Raw genomic sequence first — 13,325 nt, forward strand, 5'->3', positions numbered from 1 at the left:
TCAATTTATTTCCCACCACTCCCTTACGGCTCGTGGCAGGTTACAGTGCCTTAAAACTGTTTGTTTTGAAGTACAATATTTTCAAACCCAGTTAGTGTGTGTACCATATCTACATATCTTGGGAGTTCAGCTTTGAGTCTTGTTATAATCAATACTCCAACCAACGAATGCATAGACCCATACACGCAAGGTCCTCAAAAGAGTTTAGTTTTCCACTTGGGTTCAAAAAATCTTCATATGTGAGACAATCCAGTCTTCTCTGTTGAGATTTATCAAAACAAACCTATATTGGATATTTGAATTAAGATGAATCAGTTGTTAGTCTTGGTTTTAAACTTTTAAATAAGGAACTGTTTAAATGATTTTTAAAAGCATGTATGCATAATAAGAACAAATTAATATATGCAACAAAATATTTTGCTATTAGATTCTGGAGAGATATGCAGTTGGAACCAATTAAAACTCATCCATAGCTAATAACATGCACTTTGAAAAGAACAGAAAGTGAAAAAACAAAAAAGCACTGTGAAACTAACAGCTGTATCTTAAACAAAACCATTTTTAAAACCCTTAATCCCTGTACAAGTGTATTCACAAGTGTTTCTGCATCAGTCCAAGGATTTCCACATACATGCGCTGAGGAGCATCTAATCCCCAAATGAAGTCCCAGTGGTTCCAGTCATGAAAATGTTTGTAATGAATGAGATTAGTGATTCGAGACAATAATTCCATGGTTTCCTCTGCCTGGGAAACCCAATCATGTCCTCCACTCCACATCGCTATCGGCACTGTGACCTCTTCTATCCTGTACAGAGGAGGAGTGGTCTGGCAAAAGGTAAAAATCAAAGAGAATGAATTTAATTCACCACAGAAATTCCAGCTAGGGCAATTTTTGACATTATGGCAAACCTATTTATTTTAGAAGACAAGTGAGCTATTTCCCCTCTGACATATGATTTCACATGATCACTTATAGGTATCACGTGTTAGTTTATTTCTTTCCATGTTGGAATATGTATTGTCTCATGTACAAAGAGAAGAATACCCTGCAGGGAGCAGCAAGAAGACTGTTAGGCTGATTACGCATGGGCCGGGAAAGGCAGGCTGGCGACTGCATGCCAATGGAACTAAACCCTGCTTAAACATAATGTTGCCACAGTCCGGTCCCCTCCCGGTCCTGCTCTGTATTAGGGCCCAATGGCCCACAGCCTTTTTTGCCGCCGTGGTCAACAGAAGCCCGACCAGAGCAGGTCTGTGCACAAGGGAAGAGCAGGGCCTATGACATCCCTGCAGGGACACTGAATGCCGTGTTCGGTTTCATGGTGCTGCAGAGCCAAATGGGGTGTTTGTAGTGGCATGCCACTATCCCAATATCATGTGGTGGGACCACTATGCCTCCTGTTACTGCTGCTGCCGCAAGGTGCAGCAAGCCCTTCCCACCCCAGAATTGTGTATGCACACACAACTCCATGGTGGACCATGTGCTCCAGGGGATTTCGTCCCCTGTACATACATATGTAGCAGCAGGGCATGCTGCCCTGCTACTAGGAATTGGCAGTGGCCTGGTGCACTCAGCCATGTGCATAATTGGTCCTAGAGAGGATAGTGAGGTCAGGACCTTCTCTCCTGTTGTCATTCCTTGTCTATCTCTCGGTTGCTACTCTTAGGGACCATTTCCTGCTTCTTCTTGGAAGCCACAAATCCCTCTCTCTAGTCTCTCTCTCTCAGGCATGTAGTTAGCTCCTATTTCTGTCTCTCCTCTGCACTATCAAGTATGGCAATTCCTAAATAAACCATTATCTACTCTTCATTCAGGGGGTGCAAACTCACTGCCTTAATTACTCTGCTAACAGAAAATACACAGAACATAAAAATCCAGTACATTCCTACCTGGTTGTATTTTTCTATATTTCTTGATCCATAGTCAAATAATCTGAATTCTCCTGTTTTTGCTGACTAGAAAATGAAATGGAACACAAGGATTTAATGAGTATATTAATATGTTAAAGAAAGCCAAGATGAAGGGTTTGGGATGCTTGTTGCAAATATTTAATTATGATCATTTTTAATCATCTCAAAGAGATTGAACACAGGCATAAAGGCAGTTATCAAGTCTTTTTAATAATAGTACTTTAGAAAGTGCAAGAAACATTATATCTCCGTTCAGATTCAACCCTTGAAGCTGAATACTACCTGTGCTTAGCTTCTACAGAACTCCCTCATACTTGATCTGAAGTCATTTTTGTTAATGATGCCATAGGATTAGTTGATTAGTTCTTCTGTCTACCAGCACTTTTAAATTGTTGGTCTTAACTAATGGGTTTTATTGCATTTTGCTATTATTCACAACGGAAGGCTCCTTGAGCTCCTATAAGGTAAAAAGGCAGCTAATAAACGCTTTAACTAATTAAGCAAGTGAAACCACTTTGTAGGTAATATAATTAATTAAGTTAATGGATTCAATTAATAAATTGAAACTATTGTGTAGAACTTTCACTAGTTCAGCAGAATGGTCAAATGTCACAATATCAGCAAACACGTCAGTTCATTTTAACTCTTGCTCAATCAGGATGTTTGCAAAAGAAAATGTACTTGCCACACTGTTCACAAAATCATAGAGTTGGAAGGGATCTCCAGGGTCATCTAGTCCAGTGGTCCCGAACCACCGGGCCACAGCTCCCTCTCTCCGCCCCCCCCCCCCGCAGTAAGAAACTTCCCAGGCCGCAAGCAAATCGGCCGCCAAAGCGGGCGATTAGCTTGCGGCCCGGCAAGCTTTTTTTTGCGGGAGGGGGGGAGAGGGAAGCAGGGCCGCCGGCACAAACGTGCATGCGTGGCAGGTCCGCGCATGCACGTTTGCGCCATGTGCGGCCGCAACCATACATATGCGGCAGTTTGCAGCCACGCATGGTGCAAATGCGCATGCGCTGACTTAACACGCATGCGTGGCATGGGCGGCCACCGGATCGCCCTCCCCCCCACCGGTCCGCAGCCTTAGAAAGGTTGTGGACCACTGATCTAGTCCAATCGCCTGCACAATGCAGGAACTCACAACTACCTGCCTGCCCACATTGACCCAAATTTCATGCCCAATTGATTTCCTCCACTCCAAGAATCCAGCTTACCATCCCACAGTGGTGACCAGCAATTCTGTCAGTATGCAAGGAAGGGCCACAAGAGACAAACACTGGCATATCCCTTCCTGCCCCACCGCTCCCAATCTGCCTAAGATCTTGATAAAGGAGCTGGCTGCAAGGTTTGCCATGCACAGAGAATCTTAAGAGAACTCATTGTTACAGTTTTCCTTACTACAACCCCCCTGGCCATTAATTTCCATGGGGGAAACTCTTCTTCTTCACCTTTTTTCATTACATAGGAGGTTTGCTATTGGCACAGGAACATTTCTGCCTTTTCATTTATCACTAATTTTATATACTTCTCAATAAGTAGCTGATTTATGATTAGAAAATCGGTACTGACAAATTGGGTCTAGAATTTGCACAACTAAATGTGATCATAGATGCGAAATAGAGCTGGAGGCATTTTCTTAAATAAAACTGATATTATTGTGTTGTAAACAGACAATATTCATTTACAGTAACTATACCTGACCCCAGTGGATAGCGGTTTTCACAGATGTATAATCTGGAAATATGGATACATAGACATCGGATCGGCTCTGCAAGAAATGATTTGCAGGTCATAAGTGTTGGAATAGATAATGTCTGGTGTACTAAGAAGAGAAGAAGACCATGCAGGGGGCAGCAAGAAGACTATTAGATAGGAAGGTGAGGTCAGGACCTTCTCTCCTGTTAAGTGTCACTCTTTGCCTGTCTCCAGATTGCTACTCTTAGACCGTTTATGCACTGGAGGTTTCATGCTGGGCTGCAAGCTGGAGTTTTAGTTGTGGCGGGTTGCCCCACTTCTTCCTGTACCCACATAGGGGAGCATTTGGCCTGGTGCACGTCATCCGTCCCTGATTTTTGCTCCTGCACAGGAGCTGGGGCAGTGAAGTTCCCAGTGCATAAACGGTCTTAAGGGCAATTTCCTGCTTCTTCTCGGAAGCCACAGTTCCAGTCTGTCTCTCAGCTAGTCATGGAGTCAGGTCTGTCTCTATCTCTCTTCTGCACTATCAAGTATGGCAGTTCTTTAATAAATCCTTTTTTTCCTTATTCTTAAATCAGCGTGTGCAACTCCAATGACTTATTTACTCTGCCAACAATAAGGACATAAGAAAGCCATGTTGGATCATACCAATAGCCCATCCAGTCATCAGGAGGTGCAACAACAGCTCCAGAAATCTCAAAGCCCTCCCATTATTATAATAGCTAAATTATAAGTCCAGACATTGGCAAGGAAGGGCATTTTCTGGGGCCTCCAGAACATAAACTAGTCAACTTCATAAATACTGCTGCATTGCTCATTTATGGAGTATTCAAGAAAGCCAGTGGAAGCATGAGAAAATTTAAGGTACTGTATGCTATGTAAGCATAAGGGACTGTGAATGTCTTGTACAAAGACTCTGCCTCTCCCAAATTCTAGTTCTGTTAGCCCTCCCCAACTGCACCAAGGCTTTACCAGTCTCTCTTAGACTTCACAGTATCCCCCATGAAGAGTCTCAGAGCAGAGATTATTTCTTTCGACCTGAGTAGTGGAAAATTAACTTTTGTATATGATTGTGGAGGCAACAGGAAAATTAGTCAAATCAGTCAAGTGAGCCTATTTATAGCAATAGTGGGGCAAGTAAGTTATTCTTTCCTGCTACCTACAAGAGCTTAAAGGTTAAGTTTTCCCAGTTGTCTCAGCAACAGTTGTGTCAACCAATCCTCAAATGCACAGAAGCTGACACTGACAGTCTTTGCTTCAATGCAAAGCACTACAATTAAAATTAAATGCACAGGAATACCTGATTTAGGTTTTTTTCATTAAATCCACTGACAAAAAGAAGAGCTTGCTTGCAAAGCACATCTACTAGTTGGCGACTGCATTGTCGGGCCACCCACGCTTTGAGTCTTGGAGTCAACAGGGTCAGTTCTTTCGTGCCAAATATAATCTATGTAAAAAAAGGGTGGAATCTTCATTCCATGAATTCCTCAAATACATTAATGCTATAATAAAGGTCATAATGCATATCTGTGTGCATGCACACACATGTTTATAAATAAAAATATTGGAGGGAGGGCTGCGATTATAGCGCCCCATAAAAGTGGAGTGAAGTCATATACATGCAGAAATGTATGCAAGCATGTCTGAATGTTGCAGTAATTGCCCATGCATACAAATTGCATATAACAACTTCAGTTAGCTTCAGTTTCTATGTTTTACATTTATAAGAACTCCAGTATGTGCATGAGAACCACAGAATCACAACTGTCTGTCTTCCCTTACGTGCAGTTGCCTGGAATATGTATGTTTCAGTGTTGTTATGGTCACATCATCCATCTTTCAATGAAACTCATTTCAAGTCTGTGCTGTTTGTGCACCCACATCATGGATGATAAGTCATCATACTGAACATGTGTTCAGAACCCATTGGACCAAACTATGGGTACCCAGCAACAGTGTGAGAATGCATAAAGAATACAATTTCAGAATAATCAGCATGGAAACTATTCAACCCTTCCCCCATTTTATTTGCCTGATTCCCAAGTCTTGTTGCTCCCCAATCACTATTGGTTTGCACTTTGAAAAGTATCATTTTAATTCCATATCATAATGTTGGGAAGGGTAGGACGATCATTTTCATAAAAGATCAGGAGAACAAAGTTAGAGTCCAGTAGCACATTTAAGACCAACAATTTTTTATTCAAGGAATGAGCTTTCATGTGCATGCACACTTCCTCATATACAATGTCATGGAATGAAAGTAATGTTCAAACTTATAGGTAGAGTGTGAGAACAAATTAATATACAGCACAATGAAAATGGTTAACACTGTGCTGTATGTCAATTTGTTCTCACGTTCTACCTATAAGTTTGAACTGATTACTTTCATTCCATGGCATTGTATCTGAGGAAGCTCATACCATATCTTAAAGGTGCCACTGGACTAAATTTGTTCTGCATGGCTATCCACTTAAAAGATCAGGAATATAGGGAAATAAAGTCAGCTTCCTGAAGCAGATATATTTTTAACATCCAATTTAAGAGTTTTGGAGAACTCAAAAACGTATGCTATTTTGTGTAGTTTTGTTTGTGGATTTTGCTTTGGACCAATAATGTTAATGCAGGGAAAAAACGAATAGGCCGTATAGCAAACATGAGAAGAAGCCAAATACACATGCCAAATGGCAACAGAGCACAGTACAAACATTCTGGCACTCAGCTGTGTTTCTCTCTGCCCCCTCCTCTGGGCTAAGGAAGCCTGCCTGATTGGCCATAGGCAGTCTAGTGATTGGATAAGGTTGGTTGCAAGAGCCCTTCTCCCCTTTACTGCTTAATGGGAAACAGGGGAAAAAAACAGACTGCAGAAGGTTTGACTGCACAAGGTTCCAAAATACTCTAAAATAGTGATCCCAACAGAAGAAAGTTTTCTCATTGCTAAGGCACACTCTCATTTTTGCCTGGAAAACCTGGGTACACAAAACTCAGACTCGTGTCAGACTCATTGCTTTGCACATACCTTCAGGAACGCTGATGGCAGCCGCAGCACTTGTAAAAGTGGACTTATGGCATATCTGAATGTATATATAGGTCCCAAGGCAAAAAACATCTTAATCTTTTCAGCAAGGTGAGGCACCGCCGAAAAGGCCACAAAACCTGTCACAATGAGAAATTCCATTTTGCATACTTACTTGGTTTGAAGCAGGGGTAGTCAAACTGTGGCCCTCCAGATGTCCCTGGACTACAATTCCCAAGAGCCCCTGCCAGCATCTGGAGGGCCGCAGTTTGACTACCCCTGGTTTGAAGTAATGCAATTGGCTTTCAATTGATGTAAAGCTAGAAAATAGGCATAATTCACTTAGCCTTGTTTCAACAATTCAGTATTCCATAAGAATAGTTCAGAGTTCCAGTTAGCCTTTGGCTGTGTTCCAAGAATTTAAAGCAATTAACTTTCTCTCAGAAGCAGAAATGTAGATTGTCAAAGCAAGTCTAAAAATGAAGATGGATAATTTGAAAAGGGCAGGCGTACAGTGAAACAGTCTACTGCTTAGCTGAGAATTCTTCCCATTTCAGCGAAGATATTTTCAGCAGATTAGGAATGAGAGATTAAAAGAAAAACCTCCCCTCCTTAGTTTGCACTTCACAATGGGAGATCAGGAGATCTTACCTCTGCCTTACCTTTGGCCCTGGAAAACAGAGTTGCACTTACCTGTAACTTTTGTTCATCTACGTCTTGTATGCAGACACATGTTGGGACTATGCAGACATAGGCCAGCCATGGAGAACCTTTTTCTAGCTTAAAAACTCTTATAGGGCACCCCACCCCATTGAGAGAGACATGCATGCATGGAATTTCTCGCTTTTCACATCACGTGCTGAAGGGAGGGATACCCTCCCTCCCACAGTTCCTATACAGCTGCTGTGAACTGTTAAACCTTGAGGTTAACCAACCTTAGTAAGACCTGAAAGCTCACAGCAGGTTAGGAGGGGGGGGGAACCTGGGTCTGCATACAAGATATTGATAAAGAACAGTTATAGGTAAGTGCAACTCTGTTTTCATCTTCTGTCTTGTCGTGCAGCCCCATACTGGGAGTCTAGTGAGCTCACCTTGGAGAAAAGGTGACGTTCTCACTTGAATAGAGAATAGTAGGGTTGGGCACTTTGGCACCCGAAGCGGCTGGTCTCTCCCGGCGCAGCCAGCGACACGCTGCGGGGGGGGAGGGGAGGCACAGGCGTCAGTGCTCCGGGAGAGACCAGCCACTTCGGGCACCAAAGCGCCCAACCTAGAATATAGCACTGCTTTCCCAAAGTCTGCATCCTTCCTGGTGACCCTAGCTGAATGGACCCTAATCTTTAATGGATATCCAACCTGAGCTGTCATATCAACTGTACAAAGGGCTGACATCACTCATCTTGAGATTGTTTGAGAAGATGCCAAGATCCCTTTCTTCAGCTCACAATAACAAATAAACAATGAATTTAACTTCCTAATTACCTTGGTTCTAAATAAAGCTCGCTGTACATCCAATATTTGAAGTCTCTTTTCTGCTCTAGCATGTGGTGTGGGAAAAATACTGATAAGACCAGCTCTTGTGCTAAATGAAATTTAGAAAGTATCTTGGGTAAGAATTGGAGGTTGGGGTGGAGACACCATGAGAGCAAGTCTAAAAGCATCACAGTAATCAGTCCTAGACAGGTTTCCATAAGTCTGTACCCACATAGACCGTTTACGCACTGGAGGTTTCATGCCAGGCTGCAGGCTGGAGTTTTAGTCATGGCAGGTTGCCCCACCTTTTCCTGTACCCACATGGGGGAGCATTTGGCCCGGTGCACCTCATCCGCCCCCAATTTGTGCTCCTGCACAGGAGCTGGGGCACTGAAGTTCCCAGTGCGTAAACGGTCATAGGGACAATGACAGATACTTTCTCAAGAACTAGAAGTACTAGAAAGAAACAAGTACTAGAAATAAATTTTCCATATTTTCATTTTTGCTTGTATCACATAGAAAGTCCATAAAAGGTTTCCAGCTAGGTACAAATACTGCAGATGTCTTTTTAAAATAAAAGTAGTATGTTTGGCATTTCAGCCAGTTCTACTATCTTCATCAACCATTCTTCAATTGTGGGTAGTAACAAATTCTTTCACCTTTGAGCATATAACAGTCTTGCTGCTGTAACCTTATAAAGAGTCTGGGGGTGAGTCAGGGTCGCCATCCATCATGAGGAAAAGCTGGGTGTCATCTGCATAATGGTGACATCCCAGTCCAAACCTCCCTAGTAGCTGGGCACAAGGGTGCATAAAGGTATTAAATAGGGTTGGGGAGGGAACTCCACTTTATGGCACTCCACATAAGAGTTGCCAGCAGTGTGAATGGTTCTCTCCTATTGCTACCCTCTGTCCGTGATTCTGGAGAAAGGAGATCAGCCATTGAAGAACTGTGCCTCGTATCCCAGCATTGTTGAGGTTGCAAGCTAGTAGCTTGTGATCTACTTTGTCAAACGCTGCTGAACGGTCGAGTAGTATTAGCAGCACTGACCTGCCTTGGTCCAACTGATAGCAGAGGTCATCCATCAGGGTGAGGAGTTCTGACTCAACCTCATGACCACCTCCTTTAGTGGGACACCAGTGTGGGATGGACCAGTTCTTATACCAACCAATATTAGGCAGCTTGTTTCTCATCCATAAGGTGGTGCATCACTTCACCTTGAGCCAACCAATACTCAAAGTGCCTCAAGTTGTAGCCTTTCCTCTATGTTTATATACCACCCTCCCTTGTGGCTCAGTTAAGCTTTCTCACCTTGTGTCAACTCCTGCTCAGGCACCATAGCTAGTAGCCATTGACAGACTTATCCTCCATGAATCTATCTAATTTCTTCTGCCTCAGAGAATGATAAACTTCATTCTTTACATACCTATGGAGCTTCCTTGAGTATGACCAGCAAAATAGATTTTTTCCTGTCCACTTTTTTGCAGAACAAAGTCTATCATGGCTGGAAGATCATAGATGCCCATTTCATGAAAACTGAAAAAGAGAGCATGCATTGGTTAATATTAGCTACATTCATAAATCTTTGTACAGCACTGTGTCTATTTCTAGTAAGAAATAGGGAAGCACAATAAATTTTCCAATATGTCAGTTCAATTCCAACAATATTGTTTCTAATGTGTTCTTTTAAGTGATATGAATGATCTTTGACTATCAAACATAAAACTTTGTAATGATGTTTAAAAATGGGTTATTTATTCTACTAACTCATATGTAATTACTAACTAGTTTCTTAAATACATTTATTTTGTCCATTTCCATCCTGTTTAGAGTTCTGGCATCTAGTCCCCTATGGATTTTTGCGCCTCTGGTAATGGCCAGTTTTGTTGCCTTCCCTCAGAGACGTGGGTTAAGTTCTTTTAAAAAGTTTTTAAAGTGGTACATACATATTCTTTCAAAGTGGAGAGGGGAGATTCATGCTGCGTGAAATAATATCTCAAAGCAGGGAAGAAAAATGATTATTTCAATCCCTACTGATTTACAAAGGGGAGATTATCATCTTAAAACACATGGTTTAAAAACAAACAATTGTCATACTACCATAAAAAAAATTAAGAGCCTCTTGTGGTGCAAGAGCCTCTTGTGGTGCAGAGTGGTAAGGCAGCAGTCTGAAAGCTTTGCCCATGAGGCTGGGAGTTCAATCCCAGCAGCCGGCTCAAGGTTGACTCAGCCTTCCATCCTTCCGAGGTTGGTAAAATGAGTACCCAGCTTGCTGGGGGGTAAACGGTCATGACTGGGGAAGGCACTGGCAAACCACCCCATATTGAGTCTGCCATGAAAACGCTGGAGGGCATCACCCCAAGGGTCAGACATGACTCGGTGCTTGCACAGGGGATACCTTTACCTTTACATTTATCATAAAATTATCAACTGATTTCAAATTTTAGAAAAAGAACTCTGGGAAGAATAAAGCAAGGCTCCCTGGACATTAAAGGAATCATAAAATAACTGAAATTGAACAGCTCCCTGTATCCCTATTAAGCATATTAAGCAAACAAAAAGGAGAAGAGAAGCTATATTCAAATAGCACAAATTTGCTCAAGAAAGGAGAAGAGCTCTTTATTGGAACCACTTTTTAAAAATCTACAGTAAAACAGATCAAGGGACTGCAGTCATAAGGCATATAAAGAGGAATTAAGTATCAGTTTATACTTTCACACCAAAGATTTTCTGAGACAATAAAAGTTGAGGCTACATGTGAGGAGGCAATAATTATGTCATTCTAGGGTTGTGCATAATGAGATTCCTGTGCAAAAATAGTATTCTGGGATCATTCAGTGTATTTACACGATGGAAAATGTCAAAATAAATTTTGGAAACTTTTGTATTTTGTAAATACAACATATTTAATAGTTATAAACTATTTCTCCATTAACCATAAAACATAAAAAATATCAACATTGGTAAAGATTTTTAAGTTGCTTAAATCAAAATGACACCATAAAATGTCCAGAGAGAAAAGGGAAATGAGGAGGGAATAAAATAAAAGGGAGACAAGCGGGGAGAATTGTATGACAATAAGTAGTCCTCCAAATACTCTGATCCCAACAAGGTCAGAACGGAACGCCATATCAGATATATGCCTTGTTTCATGTGTGAGTCCCAAGACATTCTGAGATGGCCTGAAGGTATTCCTTCCTGCAGGGCTTCTTTATGGAGATAGTGATAGCCAAATAACAAAAAATTCAGCCACTTTGACACTAGACCACTTCTAAAAGCTCCAGTACGAAGACGGCTAGGCAGCTCTTTGAATGCCCCATTTCTGCCAGTTCACTCCAAATTGACTTACCTGAAATCCCAAAATTCCTGTTGGTCTATTGTAAGGAATTGGTGTCTTCTAGACCAGGAATTGCCTCTACTATTTCCAATCCACACATCATACCCAGCATCTGCCAGCATGAAGCCCAGGCTATTATTGGGCAGATTTGCTACCCAGACGCTGCCTTCCATATGCAGGCAATGCATCAGCAGTATAGCTGCCTTGGACCCTGAACATATAAAGGGAATAATGAAGTTAAAACTTCTGTGATAAAATCAAAATGTCCATAACATGGTTAGAATGTTGATATGGATATAAGGTAGAAAGATTTAAATCTATGTTCAGCTAGAAATGCTTATAAACAAATTCTGACAACTCGTTCACTCTTGTCAGCCTTCTTCCCTCTTTGTGAGTTTATATATTTGTGCTATTTCTGCACTGACGAAAAAAACAATACATATACGCAGCACTGTATTTATGCTTACTTATGAAGGCAGCACTAAAAGCAGAACGTCACATCATATTCTTTTGTCTAAATAAAAGTATGGTGCTGTACATTCCCATTTCCCCCCTACCTCCTGGAATTCTGCTGAGACTCAGATAGTACCCATCATGTGTGAGTACTTCATATTCTTCAGAAGGATATCCCCAGTACTGGATTTTCTCACTCTGTGGGTTTAAAAAGAAAATGTTCAGCAAAAATTAAACTGAGAGCAAATAATACAAGAGAAAATGACCATCCTGTGAGTTAAGTTTGGTGTCTTGAGGAATGGTATAAGGAAGAGGGGGGGGTGGAATTACATGAACTTCAGTGATTATTTTTAACTGAGCATAAAATATACCACATTCATGAATTGTTCAGGATTCATTTTGGTCTGGCCTTTTCCCAGATTCGCAGTTCCTTCTACAACCAACATAATGATCAGTAGCCACATCTTGTAGCACCTGCAAAACAAATGATATGTTAGATTTGAAAGAGAAAATGTGCTTAGCTTCAAGGCAGCAATTACACATTTTCAGGGTTTTCTTGATTGTTTCATTCATGGAGGGGCATTTGATTTCGCCAAACTAAAACAAAAAAATAAATAAATGCCCTATTTGGTATTAGTTGGTATTATTGAACCGTGCCTCTCGAAAGGTTCGCTGTTTGGCTGCTAGGGAGGCAGCTAAGTCCCATTAAAAGCTTCAGAGAGCTGAAAAATTCAGTATTCAGGAATCAAGCCAACTCCAAATCGCAGCACCAAACCTGTGATTTGGGTGAATCTGAAATTGCCTGATTTTTTTTTTTTTTTTTTTTTTGCACACCCCTAGTACAGATTCCAACTTCCAAGACTAGAGGGAAATATTTTTATCAATAATTTTTAATGTGGGTTTGTGAGAGGAATCAGGTACCTTCCTTCCAACAAGGAACTATACAATAAACATTAAGTTGATAAACAAAAGTCACCTTGAGAAGAACCGGTATCTCCTGTGGCTGAAACTTTGGTGTTCTTTTTACTGTGATAAAAAAGTATCCATCTATAACTTCAGAATATTACTTGGAATTTTATTCCAAATAATCTTTAGCAAGACTATTACAATTTGCTGTTATTTATTAATTTGTTTGTTGGTTCCATTTTTTATAATGCCACTCCCAGCATAGCTGGCTTGTAGTGGCTTACATTCAATAAAACATGATAAAATACAATCTAAAAGCATCATAACATTCCAAAAATACAAAGCAAAGGGCACTGGTGGTTAAAACATATAGCTCCTCCCCAATGTGTCAATTGTTCTGGCATCAGTACAGAATCAATATTCCTGATGATGTAACCTAGGGGAGGTAGATTGCCCTGAGGTTCTGGACAGGGTTTAACATCATTTAACATCTAGCTCAGGAACCCAGCTCCCCCCCACCCCCAGACCCGATCTTATAACCTT

The 13,325-nt window shown here is 41.2% G+C and overlaps 1 protein-coding gene across 1 annotated transcript; it reads right to left on the bottom strand.

Moving 5' to 3' along the window:
- Nucleotides 1-415: 415 nt before the first annotated feature.
- Nucleotides 416-12,340, bottom strand: LOC143842664 (lipase member M-like). The gene is made up of 9 exons (XM_077347871.1): nt 12,248-12,340; nt 11,981-12,074; nt 11,436-11,634; nt 9,513-9,622; nt 6,620-6,756; nt 4,904-5,050; nt 3,605-3,676; nt 1,891-1,956; nt 416-825 (listed from the first exon to the last, which is right to left on the bottom strand). The coding sequence occupies exons 1-9, from the start codon at nt 12,338-12,340 to the stop codon at nt 592-594; spliced, it is 1,152 nt and encodes a 383-aa protein (XP_077203986.1). The 3' UTR covers nt 416-591.
- Between the last annotated feature and the right edge of the window lie 985 nt (nt 12,341-13,325).

This window comes from Paroedura picta, chromosome 8 (genome assembly GCF_049243985.1).
Source record: "Paroedura picta isolate Pp20150507F chromosome 8, Ppicta_v3.0, whole genome shotgun sequence".
Taxonomy (NCBI): Eukaryota; Metazoa; Chordata; class Lepidosauria; order Squamata; family Gekkonidae; genus Paroedura; species Paroedura picta.

Bases quoted from the DNA above. Each gene is read 5' to 3' on its own strand.
- LOC143842664 (XM_077347871.1), bottom strand. From the start codon at position 12,340: ATGTGGCTACTGATCATTATGTTGGTTGTAGAAGGAACTGCGAATCTG. The intron at 12,075-12,247 runs GTATATTTTATG...TTAAACCCACAG, and splicing joins CTGAACAATTCATGAATGTG to AGTGAGAAAATCCAGTACTG. The intron at 1,957-3,604 runs GTATAGTTACTG...TTCATTTTCTAG, and splicing joins CCGCTATCCACTGGGGTCAG to TCAGCAAAAACAGGAGAATT.